Source organism: Lepisma saccharinum, chromosome 20, assembly GCF_977018435.1.
Source record: "Lepisma saccharinum chromosome 20, izLepSacc3.1, whole genome shotgun sequence".
Lineage (NCBI taxonomy): Eukaryota > Metazoa > Arthropoda > Insecta > Zygentoma > Lepismatidae > Lepisma > Lepisma saccharinum.
The window spans coordinates 16,651,286-16,671,686 of record NC_139248.1 but is presented as its reverse complement, the minus strand read 5'-3'; the positions used below and the strand labels follow the sequence as shown (position 1 = coordinate 16,671,686).

Below are 20,401 nucleotides of genomic sequence, written 5' to 3'. Positions count from 1 at the left end.
TCTACACTTCCTTTGATCGCTTACAGTTGACAATTTGACATCAGAGGTTTTTTTTTTTTTGTAACTTGATTGAGCTGTATTGTTTGATATACTACCATATCTAACTGCACAACATCAAATTGATGTAACCTTATGTTTCTGGCAATTACTCACAGATGTCACTTTCAGTTATTTACCTTCAGCTGCAGCTCTGGTCTTCATCCCTTTTCTTCCTCCTCCAAGTTTGTATTGATTTTATAGTTGTTTCAATGTTCTGGTGTGTGTATATGTAAGGGTTGAAACATCCACATTTTATCATTAGTGGTGTATTTATCTAGGGTTTTATTTATCATAATGTGCTATTTTGTTACTAGGGCTGAACCAATACTGCTTTCAATCAATGCTGAAACTGATGCCACCATTTCTTGACCATGCTAAAAATTTAAAGTTTAGAACATTTATAAATGTGAATACATAAGCTTTCAACTATCTGGATATAGGGACATGAATTTTTCTGTGATATCTCCCCAAACTTTGTGTGTTATCTCCAACTTTAAGTTTTCAATGCATTGTTGTTCTTAGCCTTTGAACTTGTTACAGAACTGAAGTGACACGATTCTGAAATTTATCTACGTATAGCAACATGTGAGTTCAAAGTGCAAAAAAAGCTATGTTATACTTAATATCTGATTAATATTACTTAGCATTCATCAAGAAATGTGCAATTTTCCCATCATTGCAAGATTAATGGCTACACAAAAGGAAGATAGCTATCTGAAACAAATTTTAATTAGATTGTAAATTAACCTGTTTTTATTGTAAACCATCAGCTGAAATTTTATATTAATAAACTTGCATGGAAGAAATGAATTTCAGTCAATCAATGAAAGCAAGTACAGTTAAGTGTACTTCCTCAACTCCAAGGGTACATGGAGCATTAGTAAAGATTGATTGATTGATTTAAAACTTTTAGGTGCATCGGCATGTGTGGCCATTTGGGCCCTTCTATATATAGAGTAATTCAAAATCAGTGGTGCAACTTTACATAGTTATTATGACGTTACCATTTATGATAGAAAATCAGACAATGCATCAACATAAAGAAAAACTCTGGAAGTTTTATTCCCAGTTAGCGGGCTTATTCTGCCTAGCTGATGCTCCACCAGGATCGCCAGTGTCTCAAAATGGCCAGCAACCAGTAGAAGGCATATTGTGTGTTGGAGCTATCGAGAAATGATTTGATCACAATGGTGCAAAGACATTTCCGCATGCGTGTCGTTAGTAATGCATACGTTTCACCCTTCCGAGAGATTTGCCAAAGTTACAACTGCGAATTGTTAGTGCCTTCAAAACCTATTGCAACGACTTGCTGTCTTGTGCATAGCAAGTACTTGATTATCATTTGGACCTTTTCAGCATTACACGTGGTTCCCATGTTGAATCTTTATAATGTAAGTCATGTGTGTAAAACTTCCAGAGTTCTTTATATTGATGCCTTGTCTGATTTTCTATCATAAATAGTAACGTCAAAATAACTGTGTAAAGTTGCACCATTCATTTTGAATTACCCTGCATATGGGGAAGATCCCCTTATCTAAATCCCTTACCATAAAATTAAAAAAGGGAAGTTAAAACTCTTGTCTGAGGTAATTAAAATCTGCACGTTCAAGAACAATGTGTCGAACTTAAAACAAAATTAGAACAACATCACAACAGAGGGTCCAGTCCTTGCAACAAATAACGATGTGTTAAGCGAGCCATCAATTTGCAATTTTCTCCTCCTCAAGGTCGTTGACCCTCACCTCTGGCATTTTCATATATATAACCAGAGGGTGCTGCAATGGGATGCCATAACCCATAGATGTAGCTTGACAGAGAAAGGAGCAACACACACACACAAATTTTCATGTTTTTTTAAAATGTACAATGGTAGAAGAATTTTTTAAAACCTTATGATACCTAATGTTCATGTTCCAAAAGTTAGGCACCAAGTTATGCTGGTGCCAGAACCTAGAGGAGAAATTATGTTGATTTGATTAAATGTATAGGCGACAAATAATCAACATGCATTTTATCCAATATTTGAACCCAGTATTTCAGATTGAAAAGGTTGATATATGGTGTCATGAAATTCGTCATACTCTGCTACACCATGCAAATATCTATACCTCATACGGGATTCAAATCTAGTATTTAAGATCGCAAGACACTAGTTTGCTCGTGAAGAGGGCTTATTTGAAATATGACTATAACAGGCCTAGAAAAAATACGTGAAAGCGAAAGTAATGAACCCACTTTCAAATGTTGTTCTCAGAACAGAATAAATTGCATGGCATGTTTCTGAGATTATTCATCCAATTTTTGTCCTGCAATGACACACGATTAATTAAATTATTATCATATTATTAGTATATATTATTATTATTATTATATAAGAGTTGTCAGGGGTGTGATGCTGATCACATCACCCCCACTCATGACCGGATCAAGAAAGTGTGGGGCGTTACCCCCACACCCTCTATACGCCTTCATGGCATGGTGCTAAGCACAAGGGAGCACTTTACCTTTTTTTTACCTTTTTACTCTGAATGAAGACTCAAAATAACATGGTAAGAAAACCTACAAATCTATACTATAAATAAGACATTTCTGATTTCCACTGTATTTTCGTTATGTATGAATACAAAGTGGTATTTTTCATATGCTTCTGTCAAAAGATGAAAGATTGCAAGAGTAGAATCGAAGCAGCTTCAAATTAACATAACTTTCTATTACTATATTTCAGGGTCCAATGGGTTTGCGTGGAGATCCAGGCCGAGCCGGGGAGCCAGGAAAACCTGGCTCCATGGTAAGATGTGCAAGTCATTTCAGACGTTTCTGTATTAACCAGCTTCCTAACTAACAATATTTTTTAGTTGCTAAGTAGACCTGCTTCTTACTAGTCACCTTTCAGCTGTGGATGGGCCATATTCACAATTACACAACTTATTGTATAAAAGAATAAATCATTGTGTTAAATTTTAAAGTGTTTTTCCTTACTAACATAAGGTTTTTAAAAAAATCAGTCTAGTACTTTTTTTGTGTATATGGCTCAGTTTGTTTCCCGAAACTTAGCTCTCCTTTTTATTTGTTTACTTTTTTTTTATTTACTTCAGCTTTGGGGTTGCTGTTTCTTTTTATTTTTAGCCATTTTTTTGTTTTTTTATGCTGCCATCATCTACGTTGATTCCCACCTCCTACTAACCCCTAGCATAATGCTTGCATAGTTTCATGATGCAACTGTCTTTAATGTGGGTTTCTGTTGTGCCATCTGATTTTGGTTTCATATTTTCCAGGGCCCCGCTGGGCTTGACGGAATAAAGGTAGGTTTTCTCCATGTCTCAATGTAGCTGCATTTTAGAAATTTTATGGTAACAGTGATCTAACACAATTTTTCTTTTTATGTTTTACAGCTCAGCTTGTTAGAGGTAAAAACAAAATTTGCTTTTTTCCTTTGCTTTTTCTAATAATTCGTCTCTGTACAGTTTTCTCTATCTTTTTAGATAATGTTTTGCATAGTTATTTCTTGAATTGGTAATCTTTGTTGCACTGATGTGTCTAACAGACAAATGAAAATGTTAGCTTTAGAATCATCTGGAACTATCACACTTTGAAATGTGTCCAAGATGTGAAAAAAAGACAGTTGTTAAAGAGGATGGTGGGAGTATTACATGTACCACATGTTAGTCAATCTCATTGAACAGATTGGTAAATCCCCTCACGGCTTTGTATCTCTTTCTCAGATTAAATTTTTATACTCATTTTTTCAGTAACACTGGATTAAAATTTCGACTTCATCTTAGATCTGCCTCATAGCCTAAATCAGTGGTTCTCAAGCTTCATGGGCCTGTGACCTGGTACATTTGTTTTCTAAAAGTCGCAATTCCAACAATTTTACTCATAAATAGCTTTGTATTTTTAAAACTTTATACTGTAATTGATATGTACTCTTGAAACTTAATATTAATAAATAAATTATGGCATAATCATAGAAAGTAATAACTTGATTATATCTAGGCTTCTTGAAGAATAGTTTACATTTGTTGACAACAACTGGAATCTTTCAGTTTCATCTGGCCAATATCATTCATTTTATTTGGCAAGAGCTGATTTTCATTTGCATGTTCCATTTCAGACACCAGAAAATTTCAAATAATTATAATATTTTCACTTCAATATATTTGTTAGGGCCTCTCCGATGGTGCAATGGTAGCATCGGCACCTTGTAATCAACTCCCGTGTTTGATACTCGGTGGAGGCACTTAGTGGTTCATATTCCACTTTAAACCGTAGGTCCAGTCCTGATTAGCCTTACTGTGCATAAAGTGGACTTAAAACTCCAAATCAATCAATCAATATATTTGTTAATGAAAATTGCTGCCAAAATTAATTGACTGTGGTGCCTCTCCATTAGCCTCCAAATTTGGAGGCAGGAAACAACATGCCCCCTGTTAGATTTATAGCTCACCGTTACTGCCACGAAACCACTTACTGTTATTACATTCAAACTCAAACTCAAGGAAGACCCAACCATTAAAATTAAAATTTGGCTACTGCATGGGTGACAGTCCCCTCTCACTAGCTTCGATGTGTCACCAGCACTGGTGAGAAAGGATTTCCTATTATCGCTAGTGAACCCCAAAAGAAGGGTCATCTTTCAAAGTGCTGGATCCTGTGGCTGAGTGGTTACACATCGTGCTGGTATGCAAATGGTCCCGGGTTTGAATCCTGCTCGGACATGGTTGTTTGTGAATGTCCATTCATCAATTTCATCACTCATCCCCATATTCGCATATTAGCAAAGAGACACAAAACGTGAAGTAAAATGAAATAAATCAAATCATCTTTCAAAGTGTTTGCCAACTCAGGCTGCAAGTCACAAAGTTCAGGAGAACCTCTCGTGGTTGGGTGTAATTGATGCCAGGGCCCGGTACATGGCCGCTGCCCAGCAGTTGAGAAAGCGTTCCACTTTTATACTGTAGTATTTGTTGATTATGCCACCTCTCCATTCCATCTTATCTTTAGGGTATGGGGTACAGTTTGGCATGCAGGTATACCATTTTAAAACTAAGATTGAAATTAACTTCATGGTGCCAGGGTCTGCGAAAGGGCTTTCTCGTTCGGTGGTGGTCAGCACACAGAGTCCCATCGCCACTGTTTTCTGGTTTTTGAAACCAGAGCTCTCTATTTGTTCTTTCCAAGGAGCTCCCCAGTTTTCCTCAAGATGCTGGGACAGCACTGAAATTTTGAGGGCTCCCATCGCGAATCAAATCCAGGTATGCTTGCACCATAGGGAAGAGTGTTAACCATTTGGTAGTATGATTTCTCAAGGTCTTCAAAATAGCTTTCACAGCCATCATAGATAGGTAAGAAGCTATGTATAGAATAGATGAAAGCCTGCTATAAGGGAGGGAGGGGTGATTTATGTGTGTATAGAATGTCAAACACACATACTGTCCCAATGCTATCTGACTACTAATAATAATACTCACAGAATAGGAAGAAGAAATAATTTGTAGCTTTCATAAAATGAATTGTTCTGGAGTGAGAGTTAAACAGTGATATCATTTATATATATATATCTTAAATCGTCTAGTTTACCATATCGATCGAGCACTTACTTCGGGAGGAATGAGATAAGGTCAGATGGTGTTTTACTGTTTACTGAGCTAAACAAATGAGAGTAGGAGGAGAAGGGTAGGTGGCTGAGGGATGCGTTAGCACTTACATCTGCTTCCTGGCGGCGACACTGGCTGCTACTATCAATCATCCACAAACTGATTACAACTGAAATGAGGCCTGGTGACAGGGGACCCTTCGCTTAAATAGCAGCCAGTTCCGCTGTACTTTGCAACCTCCGTTTCCTGTGGAATTCTCCTCTGCAAGTCGGAGCATTCCAGGAGACGGAGGAAACTTGATGTGAAGTACACCAGGGAGCAAACATTCTGCACCCGCATCCCTAGCCATCTACAATATATACACACCCAATATACCTTCTTGGTACTGTACCATGTACGGGAGATAGCTTTACATTGCCCCCTTTAAGAGAAGACTACTGAATGTAAATGTCTTAAGCTGAGCAATTATTTTTCAATTAACATTTATCTATAATTTTTAAACTAAAAAAAAAACATGTGAAATGAACCAATTTAATTTTTCCTGCTATATTATATTTCTGTCCTAGCCCAGAAATATACTTTTAATACTCTATCTTTGAGGTGCACTGCTTAACAAGTTCAATTTTGATTTTGAAACAAGTTCCATAGCTGGTTATCACATCTACTTTTCTATCCTATATTGAAAACAATATTTCATTTTGATTCTACTTTTTCTTTCTTTGGGAGAAAGTTTCCTGTAATCTTTCTAAAGCTTGACGCCCACTGAGACGCGGAGAAATGCAGCAACAGAATGCAACAGACCCGTTTCTGGTGTCTCAGTGGGCTATAAGCTTTAAGATAACCTTCAGACTGGCATGAAAATTCCTGCTTTGGTTCAGCACATTGATTTCAATAGATGCAGACAACAGAAGTTCTGTTGCCACGTTTCTCTGCGTCTTGGTGGGCATTAAGCTTAAGTCTGTTTAATGTGATGACACAAGTTGCAAAATTATTTTCCTGTAGTTTACAGTTATTACAAGCATAAGAAAACAGTTTTTCGTTGTGATGTTTCAGGAGAACACACAGTCCCTTCATCATACATTTATTTTCATTTTGACTAAAGATACAGTTATAACAATAGTTAGCAATTTTTTAAACAAAAATAATCCGTTATATAATGTATGTTGTCAATGTTACATTGTTGTAATATAGCAACCTAACTGTGAAAAGAAGCAGTGTTTTATTTTAATTTCAGATAAAAGAAATTTTGATCACATTATTTTTTTATTTAAAATTATGAATTCCAAATATCATCAGGTAATTCAAAGTCATCATTGTTTTCACAAAGTCTCTTTGATGTTTTCTGTTACATTAAATTTTATGTAGGACAAACAGCAACGAAAATGGCAATAAGTTGGCATGAACACGATTTGGACATTATAAATCTAAACCCAAGAAAAGGTTTGTCAGCTCACATCATCGAAGAGAAGCATTTGATTAAAAAGAGAAGGGTTTTAAAAAATTGACGGGAAACAGAGTTGAATGTCTGGGAAGCTTGGTTCTTTGCAGAAGAACACTGGAATAAATTAAATAATGAAAATGGTAGCATAGATCCAGTAGGGAGTTTTCTTTTTCACAAATGGAGTAAGCCACCATCTTTAAAATTTAATGTAACGGAAAACATCAAGAGACTTTGTGAAAACAATGGTGACTTTGATTTACTTGATGATATTTGCGATTCATAATTTTAAATAAAAAATAATGTGATCAATTTTTTTTATCTGAAATAAAAATAAAACAGACTGCTTCTTTTCACAGTTAGGTTGCTATATTACAACAATGTAACATTGACAACATCCATTATTTAATGGATTATTTTTTTTAAAAAAATTGCTAACCATTGTTATAACTGTATCTTTAGTCAAAATGAAAATAAATGTCTGATGAAGGGAGCGTGTGTTCTCCTGAAACATCACAACAAAAAACTGTTTTCTTATGCTTGTAATAACTGTAAAGTACAGGAAAATGATTCTACAATGCAAGCAATGCATACATACAAGAGAAACAAGTTGCAAAGTTAATCATAACAATTATGAAAAATATTGCAGTTGGTTCATGCACGACACACACAAACATACATATCTACAGGGTGTCCAAGAAGTTCCTGTACCCTTACTTGCATGTATCCTGTTCGACGTGTTGAAAATTGGCCAGTATTTGGTTGCCTGGGATTGATTTCATTTTCGTGGTTGGCATCTCTGCTCTGAAGATCACATGTAACCTCTCGGATTCGTATATCAGTTGATGTGCCACGGTTGATGTGAGTGGACACAGTGACAGTGCAGAGTAATGTCTAGAGGTGTGTGTGTGGGTGCACAAACAACAATGCACAGGGAGAATGATGTACTGTAATGTAAAGTTTGCAGTGACGTGCGGTGACGTCGACACTTGGGGTAGCAGTCAGTGGCATGCTCAAGGGGGGGGGGGTTGGTGTGGGTCACACCCCTCCTCCCTTTAGGGCCAGTATTCCTACAAAAAAGAAGAATGTCAATAACAGGAAAAGATTGCAAAATTATGAATGAGTACCAGAAAAAAGTACACATAACCCCCACCCACATTCGAAAGTAAAAGCCAGAGATCCTGGGTTCGAATCTCGGATTGGCCATTTGTGTTCTTTGTGTGTGTTCCTTCATCTATTTTGTTGTACCAAAGGTGGCGGAAAAGCGGAGTAAAATGAACCAAATTGAGCAATCAATCAATGATTTGATTTCATTTTTGTTACTTAGCGTCGCTTTTTGTCACATTTGGTTAATTGCGAAGATACGATGAAATTGATGAAGGGACGAGCACAGGGAATGCCCATGCCTGGGTCGGGGTTCGAACCCGGAAATCCTGGTGTCGTAGCATGCTATGATAACCAGTCCCCCACGCTTGGTTGATTTGGTGACAGGTAACAAAACACAGCACACTTTTTTTTAGTTTCTTCAATGATATTCATTTGACTTTTTGAGTTCTGAGATACATTTTTTATTCCAAATTATTTCATTATTCACTGCAACACATAGGACAAGAATGCGCACTCATCACGGGTTCGAATCCTGGCCTGGATTGTTCATATGAGGTCCCTTAACCAATTTCATCATATTATCACTCAATCCTCATTTTCGCGATAACCAAATGTGGCAGAAAAGCGAAGTAAAATAAACCAAACCAACAACAATATGAACACGCGTTCTCTTGCCCAAATAAATACATCCGTATTTATGACTGTTAGAGACCAAGAGTAGTATATTTAAATAGAACACTACTAAAACGAGAGTCAGATAGAGCCTGAGCATATATTTGTAATTTAATCATTATATATTCCATATTTGTAAAAGAAAAAAAGAAAGAAAGCATAACATCATTGTCTGCACATAACACGTTCCCATTTCATAAATAATAAAACTACATCCCATATTATACATACGCACATATTGTACAACATGTAAAAGGTTGTGTACATACAGAGAACGTAAGTACTGCAGAAAAGTTTACCCTGAGTTCTTTACAGGATTTACAAAAAATCTATGAGAAACCAATCCCCTATCTGTCCTATAGGAGATAGACTGGGGGACCTGAAAGCCTGGGCTTTCAACCATTGCAGCGGGGGGCGAGGGGACAAGAGAGGTAGAGGTAGAAATCTTCCTTTTCCTTGGGCCGGCCGTTTCTACCTGAAAACTGGTCTGGCGGAAAAAGAGCGAGCTCGGGTATCCAGCCAGCTTTGCCCGCGGAGAACACCGATGGACGAGAAGCACGTGGAAAAGAAAGTGTTGCGTATGAGCTGTGGTGGCTTTAACAAGACAATAAATATTGTGATTTGAATATAATTCGAGATGTGAGATTGATTGATCTATCTCTGCTAGACTAGCTACTCCTCAGTGCACGTCACTGAAAGTTTGCAAGTATGCTATAATGTAAATAAATATGTATGTTATCATAAATTCATGTCGTACAGGGATAATATGTACGATTTAATATAATCTAGAAGAACGGGGACTTCTCAGACATCCTGTAAATTACTTTCATTAACACAAATTATGATGTTTTCATTCTCATTGATGAAATAGGTTCGATACCCGGTGGAGGCACATAGTAGTTCGGACCCCACTTTAAACTGTAGGTCCAATCCACATTAGCCTTAATGTGCATAAAGTGGACTTTAAACACCAACCCAATCAATCAATCATTGATGAAATAAGATGCCAGTGTGGCATATCATTCTGTACCGTCAAAGACAAAACAGAAGAAAACAAAAACACCCATCATCCTCAGCAGAAAATCATCATGAAGAGAACTTGTTCAGTTTCATTTGTCTGTACTTTCTTCATACTATTAGTTGTGTCTAGCATCCAAAAAGCACTTGTAATGTTTATGTTGCTGATAGTTGATATTCGTAAGTATTTGAATTGTTCTTTCTTCCTGTAACCTTGCACTTGCCACTGCATTTATTAACACTTAAGTCATACGTAATCATCTTTAAGTGTTTCGAAAGTAATCTATATCTGTGTATATTTTAAAGTAGAAGCATGCCAAATATTTGTTAGAGCCTATTTTTCAATCCATCCACCATTTAACCATTTCATTATCTTCTAAATTTGGACTGCACTTGCAAATTGTGTTATGTCATGTAAACTATAATACAATTTATGCAATTTATATCAAAATTGTCAGAATCTACAGGACCTTAAGAAATACATAGTTATAATTAAGCATTATACAACTCTTTCCTAAGTTGGAGAAGAAAGAGTTGTCAACACTTCTTGTAGGCTATCAGCACTTGTTTTATCATTAGAAATGTAGCACATACCTTGGTTGTGATTTTGCCACCTAAGGTTCCATGTTTGAGTCCTGGCTAGGTATGTGTGTTTCTTTGTTAGTGTCCCTTCATCCTTTACATATTATCATCATTCATCTGCATTGTCACAAAAGCTAAAAGTGGCAAAAGAAGCAACAAATTAAGAAAATATAAAATACATTAGAATGTAATTCTTTGCTTTAAACTTCAGATGTACTGATTAATTTTTACTGCTAGTAGAGAACCTGTAAAAATATTAATGATACTGATAACAAATAGTGAACGGAACTCATATACACTGTTAAACATATTGTGCACATTAGAATCAGTTTTTTTTTGTTGAAGCTGAATAGATATTGATGAATCAATAAAAATATCATAATGAAATTTGAACACCAATATTGATGATTTTGTCACTAATAATTATACTTTTCTGTCTGTTGGCCTCTGGAATACTAAATGCTTGAAAAGTTCAAATCAAATGAGAATTTTGATTGCACGACTTATTTTGATATTATAATTATGTTGTACTTGGATCTATGATTAGTTTTAAGGAAAACTGATAGATTGAAGTGGTATAGTTGAAAGGGAAATCTCACATTCTTACATTTGTAGCTATTTTGGACATAGTATTTTAAAATACTACAATAGTTTTTTTGTTATAGACAAGAAGTCTTGCATTTAGAAATGTATTTAAAAAAATAATGTACATTAATTTTTATTTTTATGTATGTAAAGAAATAACAATAACAGTGGAAACAAAGAGAGAGAGACAATATGTAGAAATATTAGATTGATAAAATTGTTAGTTCTTTGCCTTATTTGAACCAATTTAATGAATGGTTTGCAGTGAGAATTAAGTCATACACTCATACACACACCAGTTCAGCTCTTATAGCTGATGTGGCTAAGTGGTTACCATGTTGTATGCTGGATAAGACGTTCTTGTCCCATCTTCATTTCATTCATTCATACTCGTCGTTGCAACCAAAATATGAACAATTCACATCTACCAATGATGCTGTTTGAAATGGGAAGCATTCTTCAGACATTATAGTTACTAACTTAAATTATAATTTATTTATTATAATTGGCAAACAAAGAAACTTCCTACCAGATTAAAACTTTAGAAGTACAGCATGGAAGATTCTAATTTATAGACAAGAAATCTGTGTATGCTATCTGATAAGTAAAAATGAAGTTATTGAACTTTGTTCCATGAGCTATCACTTTGGTGGTTATATAAGTGGATGGATTAAGTAGGAGCTTTGTACTAACTGTAACATATGTACTTTAGATTTGTATGGGATTATTATTAATCAGCTAGATAAATGTAGAAGTCTAGTTTTGTAAAATAAGCACATAAAAGTGTACATAATGTAAATAGTTTGTTAATAAGCATGCAAGTTTTCTTCTTTTTTTTTTTTTGGAACTTTTAATAAGCAAAAGGATGTGAGAAGCAAAGTGCTAAAAGTTTTTTGTTTATGTTGTGACAGTTTGCAGTGGACAAATATGAAAATATAACTGACACTGATAATGTACTGATACAATATAAGTACTTAAAAAAATACTATAAAAATGATTATTTACGGTTTGCGAGTATACGTTTTATAGAAAACAGAACGTTTCGAGATGCAACTGGTCTCTTCCTCAGGTGCACTTCTTGGCAATCAGAATAACTTCATGCCTACGTCAATTTACACAAAAGAACAAGGAATAAGGTGATAGTAAAAGATCATGGTTAAAAAAGGTAGTTGTTAAAACTGCCCTTTGTGCACGTAAAAACTCACTTTCTCACATTGCCAAGCATGAGCTCAAACCTAAAAACGACCATAAAAACATGTATCCCATTACACGTTAAAACCCCACTTCAAGCAATGTTGTCTAACTGATTTAGCTTCTCGTCGAATGCCGGAAGTTGCCAGACTTCTGTACTGATATAAAATTCACTGGTTCTACTGAACGAATATAAAATTGCAAATATTGCATGAAAAGTCTGATTGGCTCATTCACCTCCTCAATTAATGTATGAAGCCAAGCAACTGTAGAGGTTTTGCTTTAGAAAAGGAAGCTGTTGGCTGGTGGCTGAATTAAGTGGCTGACTTTCCATTCTGCCCAAGTTCCCAGATTAGAGTCTGGCATGAACATGGGTGTTCTATGGTGATTATCCCTTCATCAATTTCATCCAATCATCTTTCAACCTGATTGTTGTTTTTTTTACAAAGAGTGGCAGAAAAGCAATGCTAAATACTAAAAATATAAATACAACAAAAACTAACAGCGTATTTGGACATTTACTTGACAAAACTTTATTTTACATAAATTATACCTTCATGTCCATGAAAATAATAACAAAATGGCGGAATTTTGCACTAAATTACAGTGTCTTATTTATTTCTTGAGGAAATTCTAGATACAGCACAGATGGCCATTTTACACTGAACAATGAAAAAGCAAAAAATTAGAAAATAACTAAAATATGAATAACAAATTAACAAGAAATAAGCAAAAGATAGCACTATTTGATATTATTATTATTTACAAGCATTTCTTCTGATGGAAGACCAAAAGGCATACTCTCAGGAAAATATAATGATATTTGATGGGAGGTCATTATGTTGTGTGGCAAGTCTGTAGAAAAGAAAAGAGGTATTTTTTTATTTTCTAGTCTAGGTTTTCTAGAAATATATATTCTATAGAAATAACAGATTGGCCAATTCTGATAGAGTACCTAGAAGACTGTTCCATCAGTCATTTTAAATGCCATTTTGGGTGCAGAAATTTGCTTTCAAATTCTGTGAAATAATTGTAAATATTGCTTAACACAGTTTATAGAATATTTATATCTAGTTTGTATTTGGATATAGACACCCTTAACCCTCAGTCAATAGGGCATCTGACTACCATGTGAGAGACCCAGGTTTGATCCCCAGCGGGTGAGAACTGGGAATTGTTCCACCTGTTCAAGTGGCTCCGGCACCCACCCAGCATCATATAAAATGGGTTCCTGGAGGTAACTCTGGAAGGGGGGGTAAAAGTGGCTAGGGGCATGGTGCTGTTCACATCACCCCCACCTTTGACCGTGATCAAGAAAGTATGAGGTTCAAACCCCAAACCCCCTATATGCCTTCATGGCATGGTGCATAGCACAGGGGAGCACTTTACCTTACTTTTTTTACACCCTTAATACCACAAGTACCAGTATGCATCAGTTGATATGGTCTTGTCTTGTCACAACCGAAACCTACAAGAAAAATTGTTCAAGTTTATTCTGGCAAATTTTCTTTAACATTGTAATGCAGTTTGGAATTGTAAATCACATATTTAGAACCATTGCAAATTTTGCTTCCAATATATAATATGCTTGTGTGAAGAGTGTGATAAATAACACATGCAGTTGCATTTTTTTCCATAATCTTTATTTTAGAAAGCCACAATTATTTTCAGAAATGCGTGCTTCTTGCATCCATCTTAGATAATTTTGTTGCTGTTTTGTATATTAAGTGTGATTTGTGGTAGTTATTTTGAAATACAAGTAGTATGATGATGCATTTTATAAATAATGTTGAATTTACAAGAAGTGTGTTCATTCTAGGTAATTTTAAAAGTTTTCCCAATAAATAAATCAGAGTTAAGAGTTAAAGAACTGAATGAACAGAAGTATACAAACTTCTTGCATGCTAGAACTTTTTTCTACAAATCTACAGTTATTACAAGAACATGAATACTTATTTAGTAATGTTTCAGTGGAGTTAACATTCCATACTTTCACCCTTATATACTAAAAATATATGAGATTATAGTTAAATGAAAATGTAGTGTTTTATTAACAGTTGTAAAAGCTCTAATTTACAAATAAAGGTTTAATAAAGGAAATGCATTCTTCTGAAATGCTACTAAATAAATGATTTTGTGTTGGCAGTAATCATAAGGCATATGGAAAGAGATTCTGCATATATAATGTATTTTACATGAATAATACTAAAGTGAATATTTGTCAGGAATAAGAATAAAATATGGCATGTACATACAACTGCCATTTTTTTCACATACTTCAATTATCATGAACAATAAAACTTTGTGTAACATTGCTGAGTATGTAAGTTGACAAAACTTCTTGTTAGATTTTTAGAACTATATTTATGTATATCTAAAACTGCAATTGTTGGCATTGAGATCTTTTATCAGCATGTTACTTTTAGTTCATATCATGTAAACCAAATAAATTATAACCAATGTAATGTGTATTACTTTTCCTACAGGGAGCTCAAGGTGAACCAGGCAGAAAAGGTGAACGAGGAGATCCAGGCCTACCTGTATGTATATATACTTGTAAATTAATTTAAAAACAAATATTTGTTAAATTGTTATTGTTTTTACCAGCATGGTTTCATGTAACACCATATTACAACCAGTGTTTGTTAATGATTTAAATTATTTTATTTTTATGATGTTACTTGTAATATTTTGTGAAACTTATTATAATAGATTGGAACTCTTTAAGTTAGACTTAATTCTTCTGTTTTTACATAACAGATGTTAAAAAAATAAGTAGTATTTTATTGTTTGTTCGTGGTTTTTATGTAAAATAAAATTGCTTTTGTGTATTTTTATCCCTTACCTTGCTTGTACTTAAGGTGTTTGGTTTGGTAATATTGCAATTTACTTTTTTTGTGTTTGTTTTTTTTAGCTCTAACCTGAAATTATTTCCTTTGGTATTTTAGGGTACTGATGGGATCCCTGGTGCAGAGGTAGCCCCATATTTCATTCTGATCTCCTCTCTCTCCTTTCTATCCTTTGAGCTTTCTCTCGCTATCTCTTGTGCTGGAACACACTCACTTTTCTGTTTCTCTTAGTGTTTGTACAAACTGTGACTGTGCTTTAACTTATACAGATATTGGAGCCATAGAGTTCTTGATGAATTTACAGCACTAATAAAATTATTCTGTGGCTTTATCTTCGTAAAGGAAAATGCTTATTTCAAAATTATTTTATTAAATGTAATACACTCGAGCATAGCAAAATGATACGCTGATGTGTTTGTTCTTCATCAATTCATTATTTCTTCATCATCACATTAGCCTTTCTGATGGCATAGTGGTAACTTTTTTCCGTGTAATCAAGGGGTTCCAGGTTTGATATCCAGCGGAGACACATACTGGTTCAAATCCCACTTTAAACTACGGATCCAGTCCCAATTAGCCTATCTGTGCATAAAGTGGAGTTAAAACAACACAGTGTGGTACCAAAGAGATAAAAGGTAACAAATAATACATTCAATTTACTCCCAGCTACAGAATGTTTAAGAAATATGAAAAATATACCAAATAAAATATATTTCTGCAAAATAATTTTACTCTTGGAAACAAAAATACAGTACAGTTTTATTTTCAATGTAGATAAACTACTTCATATGTTAAAAGATAAATTCTGACTAACTATGATATGTAAACATAAAGTTTTGACTCTGCACATGCTTTTTCTAAACATTTTTTTTATACAATTGTAGAAATTCTGTGGATAGCTGCAAGTTGCAGATTATATTTAAAATACTGCAATGATAGAATCATTTGTAATTTTACCAATAACCTGATCTGCCAACACTGAGTGAAACAATGCTCACTGTTGAGAAATTGATCAAGAGGAAAGGAAAAAAATACTTGTACACTAAGTATGTGTTGTTAAATGTATGTATAATGACCAATAATAGGTTGGGCAAAGAGTTATGCTCTCCCAGCTTTGATACAGACTAGAAAATCTAAATCAATTATCTAATTAGATAACTAAATACAAAAGCAATGTGATGAAATTAATTCAGCACTTTGAATCACATTTATTTTCATTGTCTCCGGAAATACAACAGCTAGAGTATTTTAAGCACATCATAAATCTCGAAATATTGAGAATAAATATCAGTATTTATAATATTTAATTTAACATAATTGCCACAGTAACAATAAAAAAGAATATCTTATATTTGAATTGCTTTTTTTATATTTATATTAAAATTCAGACATGAATGCATATTACAGTTTGTACTACACTATAAATGCATGCTTGCATGAGGTAAAAGTCACTTCTATATTTAAAAAGGAAAAGAAAATATGAAGCAATATGACAATGCCTGTGCTTATGTCTTAATTTATCAAATTCAATTCCTTTGCTTTCTCTAAAACAGCACATGACATATTAAGGTGGAAAAGTTGTTTTAATTAATCATATAAATAAATAAATAATTTTGTTGGTCTGAAAGTATTGATGAAAATATAAGAAAAAAGGTATTTACACACAATGTGTCAAAAATATCATATTTAACATTGTGGCATTTGTGAATAGTTTTCTGGCTTATTTTGTGGTATTTGATCATATAATTATCCACTCTGCAGACTACTCAAAATTGCACAAATTGTCTGATATATTGCAAATGTGTATTATTTATTTTGCACCAAGAAATTTCTATTGTGCTTTCCACAGATCAGCAGATATTTTTACATAATAATTTTCATTGTTTAACATATGGGTTTGTAAATTCTATAATTTGTGATTCAAAAAGCTCATTGAACTAATTTGAAAGTGATAGTAAAAGCAATTGTAGTAGAAGGTATGTAACTTGAAAATAATATATAAATTGTTAAATGTTGTTATTATGTTTTGTAGGGACCAAAGGGAGAAAAAGGTGCGAAAGGAGATCCAGTAAGTGCATTTTCTAAATAAAAATCTGCAGGAATGTAACCAAAGTACAGAGAAATGGGTTGAAATTCTTACTCTCTTGTAAACAGGTTTCCACTGATGAGATATCCTAGAACATATTCCGAAAGTCACGTGAGTTTAATGCATTGGGGTTCTGCTGGATCTTTGGCCAATGTCAGGGCAGCCATTTTCAAATTTTCCTCTCCTTTCGAAAATCAGTTACGAAATTCCAAAATCTGAAAATTTACATATTCTTAGATTGCCTTCTAGAGCATTCACGCAAATCTTTGTGTGATTTGCCTTCACTGTTGTCTAGATATTCTAAAATACTGTTGTAGCTACGTAACTACTAAACCATTGATAGAATCTAGAAAACAGCAAAGCAAATCACACAAAGATTCGTGCAAATGCTCTAGAAGGACTTCTAAGCATATGTAATTTTTCAATTTTGAAATAGCAGTTTTCCGAAGGAGAGATCAATTCAAAAACTACTGCCTTGGCATATGCCAAATATCCAGCCAAGCCTTAATTAAGTAATAGCAACTGGCAATTCCTTAAGTCCACCCATGAAGATTTTGAAGTCAGTTGTGGCATTTCTAAAGTTGCTTCCTTAGCAAAACATGAACTTTCTTCTCACGTGAAATGCGCTATAGTTATTGTCTGGTCTTACGGCGGGCATCCTACATGCTGGCAAGGGGAAGTGACCAATCCAGTGCGATGAGAAACACAACAGCCCATAGAACAAGATGCATGCAGCACCTCTTCTTGCAATGTCTAACTCTCGGTGCCACCGCTGGTGTCTGGTCGGTACACAGCGTATTCCGCTCCTCACTTTCCTTGCCAGCATGTAGGCTGCCCGCTGTAAGACTAGACAAGCTATAGCTGGGAAGTAGGTTTCTTCTGTGAAGATTATCTGCTAGCTCCAGGCAATGCACATGCTCGATTGCTTTAAACTACACTAGTTCACAAAGTTCAATAAATTTGGACAGAAAATGATGTAAAGAAACATACACAAGGTGAGTGTTTCTGTATCTGCAAACTGGATGCCATATGGAAACGGTTTACCTAATGTGTTCCTAAAGTTGGTAAACATAACTGGTTTCACCAGGTTTCACCAGCTATTTTCGTTCTGTTTATGTGTTTCATAATGGCCTGAGAAATGTGCCCCTAGGAATTTGTTCAGTTAGTGTGTATCTTAATGGCCTGAGAAATGTGCCCCTGGGAATTTATTCTGTTTGTGTGTTTCATAATGGCCTGAGAAATGTGCCCCTAGGAATTCATTCGGTTTGTATGTTTCATAATGGCCTGAGAAATGTGCCCCTAGGAAGTTGGGGGAAAATCAGGGAAATGTGATTATTGTACATGCAGTTCTTGTGGATTTCTCATTATCATTCTTGGCCATTTCTTACCTCTATGTGTGTAAATTCTAATTTACTACAACTGACTATATTTTGAGGGTGTTATCTAATTTAGAACATTCTTACCATTGCTTAGATGACTGATAATTGGTTTGTACTTGAATATTCTAATGTTGATTAACTCAGAGTGAATACTACTTAAATTAAAAGGAGAAGTACAATTTATTACATGGAATGGATTCTATTAAACTAAATTATAATTAGAAATAATAACACAAAAATTTGACTGACTGACTGACAGACATTGTTGAAATTCTTCAGGATACCATATTTACAGCCATCAACCAGATTATGCTTTGAACTGATATGCTTAATTTAATATGAAAACTTTCACAGCTAGAGAATATATTTCCCAAATTGCTTAGGATGTATCAGTATGTGTCCATGATTATTGGGTCAGAAAATGAAATATTTAAACGTGACATAAAGCTTTATTTTTTTTCACTGATACACACACGTTCTCAGTAAGAAGCCTTTTCTTGGAGGTTAAATAGCTGTCCATGTTCTATCCTTCTGTTCATTGTTTGGTCATACTGACAAGGCTAACCAACATGATTCTAAGATGTAAGTCTTGAAGCTTTCCTGGTGACGAATGATGAAAAGATTCTCTCGGGCGATCAACCAGGTGAGTTGTGGAAAGAATTCCTGAAGATGAGAGTGGCTTTACCTCTCGAAAGCTTGGAATCTATTCCACAACTAACCTGGTTGATCGCACAAGAGAATCTTTTCATGATTCTAAGATGTCTTATATCTTAATAAGCAGATCCATATTTTCGGATATCTCATGTTTTTTTTGTTTTTTTTTTAACATGGAGCAATTGCAGTATATCTCTTTAACCCTTTGCTAGGTCTGACAGATACCACTTTGAACCAGTACGCATAACTTTAACAATACTGTTGTTGATTCTCACAGTTACTGATGCTTCACAATTGTAATGATTATAAGTTGTTCAAAATATTGATTAATATTAGTGGGTGAGTATGCCACTCCAATTGTAAGCATCAACTTATCAGAGTTCTGCTTTAGAATATTCAAAAATTACATCAGAATATAAAATAATACCAGTTTTCCACATACTATTGGTTCAAAGTTAATTAAAAACTTCAAATTTTGCATAACTTCCAGGATAATTATACTTTACGAAAGTGTTGTGTGTCATTTTTGTGGACCCTGTGAAATATCAGCATGCCATAAAAGTAGTATCAGCTGATATCAACCAGTACTTTGTGATACTGATACCAACAATACCAATACATCTTCATAGGTATGTAAAAAAATTAAGACTCCACTAAAATACAGGACATCATTTTTGTGGACTGAGAAAGACACAGACTGGAAAACTATCAGCCGCTATCATTGGTTAACTATTAAGGGATATTTTCTAACACGTTAACTGCCGGATGAAATTTTCAATATCCACTGACAGCGCCGTTAATGCCATTGGGTAGTGTTTCTGTTGTAAAATCACTTCATGTTATCAAATTTCGAATTTGGTTTTTATGATATCAATAAATTGAAATTATAGTGTGTCGGTCCCATGGGACCAACCCGGCGATAACAGGAAAACGTCCATTCAGTGCTCCACTGGCGATTGAAAAGTAACAATCAATTTTGCGTAAATGCATTCTTTACTTTGAGTTTTATATTTGACCTGCTTAGTTAGAAGTATTCTAAACAATACTGCCCAACACAGTGCCCTATAAACATAAAATAATTTTCAATAATCGGCCACTTTCATATTTTCTTTATGGGAATGTTTCTCTTTCTGACAACAAATAAGGAAAGATTTATTTTCATTTTCGGTTCAGTGTGTTTGTTTCGAATGTTTTGCTGTCGACTT

At 34.5% G+C, this 20,401-nt stretch overlaps 1 protein-coding gene across 1 annotated transcript in view; it reads left to right on the top strand.

Annotated features, from left to right (window-relative positions):
- The window catches only part of LOC146003359 (uncharacterized), a 545,908-nt gene that overhangs the window by 502,026 nt on the left and 23,481 nt on the right, over nucleotides 1-20,401 (top strand). Inside the window, exons 19-23 of the mRNA XM_083141638.1 lie at nucleotides 2,765-2,827; nucleotides 3,315-3,341; nucleotides 14,715-14,768; nucleotides 15,177-15,203; nucleotides 17,110-17,145. Coding sequence (XP_082997764.1) covers nucleotides 2,765-2,827; nucleotides 3,315-3,341; nucleotides 14,715-14,768; nucleotides 15,177-15,203; nucleotides 17,110-17,145 — 207 coding nt within the window. The remainder of the gene's footprint in view (nucleotides 1-2,764; nucleotides 2,828-3,314; nucleotides 3,342-14,714; nucleotides 14,769-15,176; nucleotides 15,204-17,109; nucleotides 17,146-20,401) is intronic.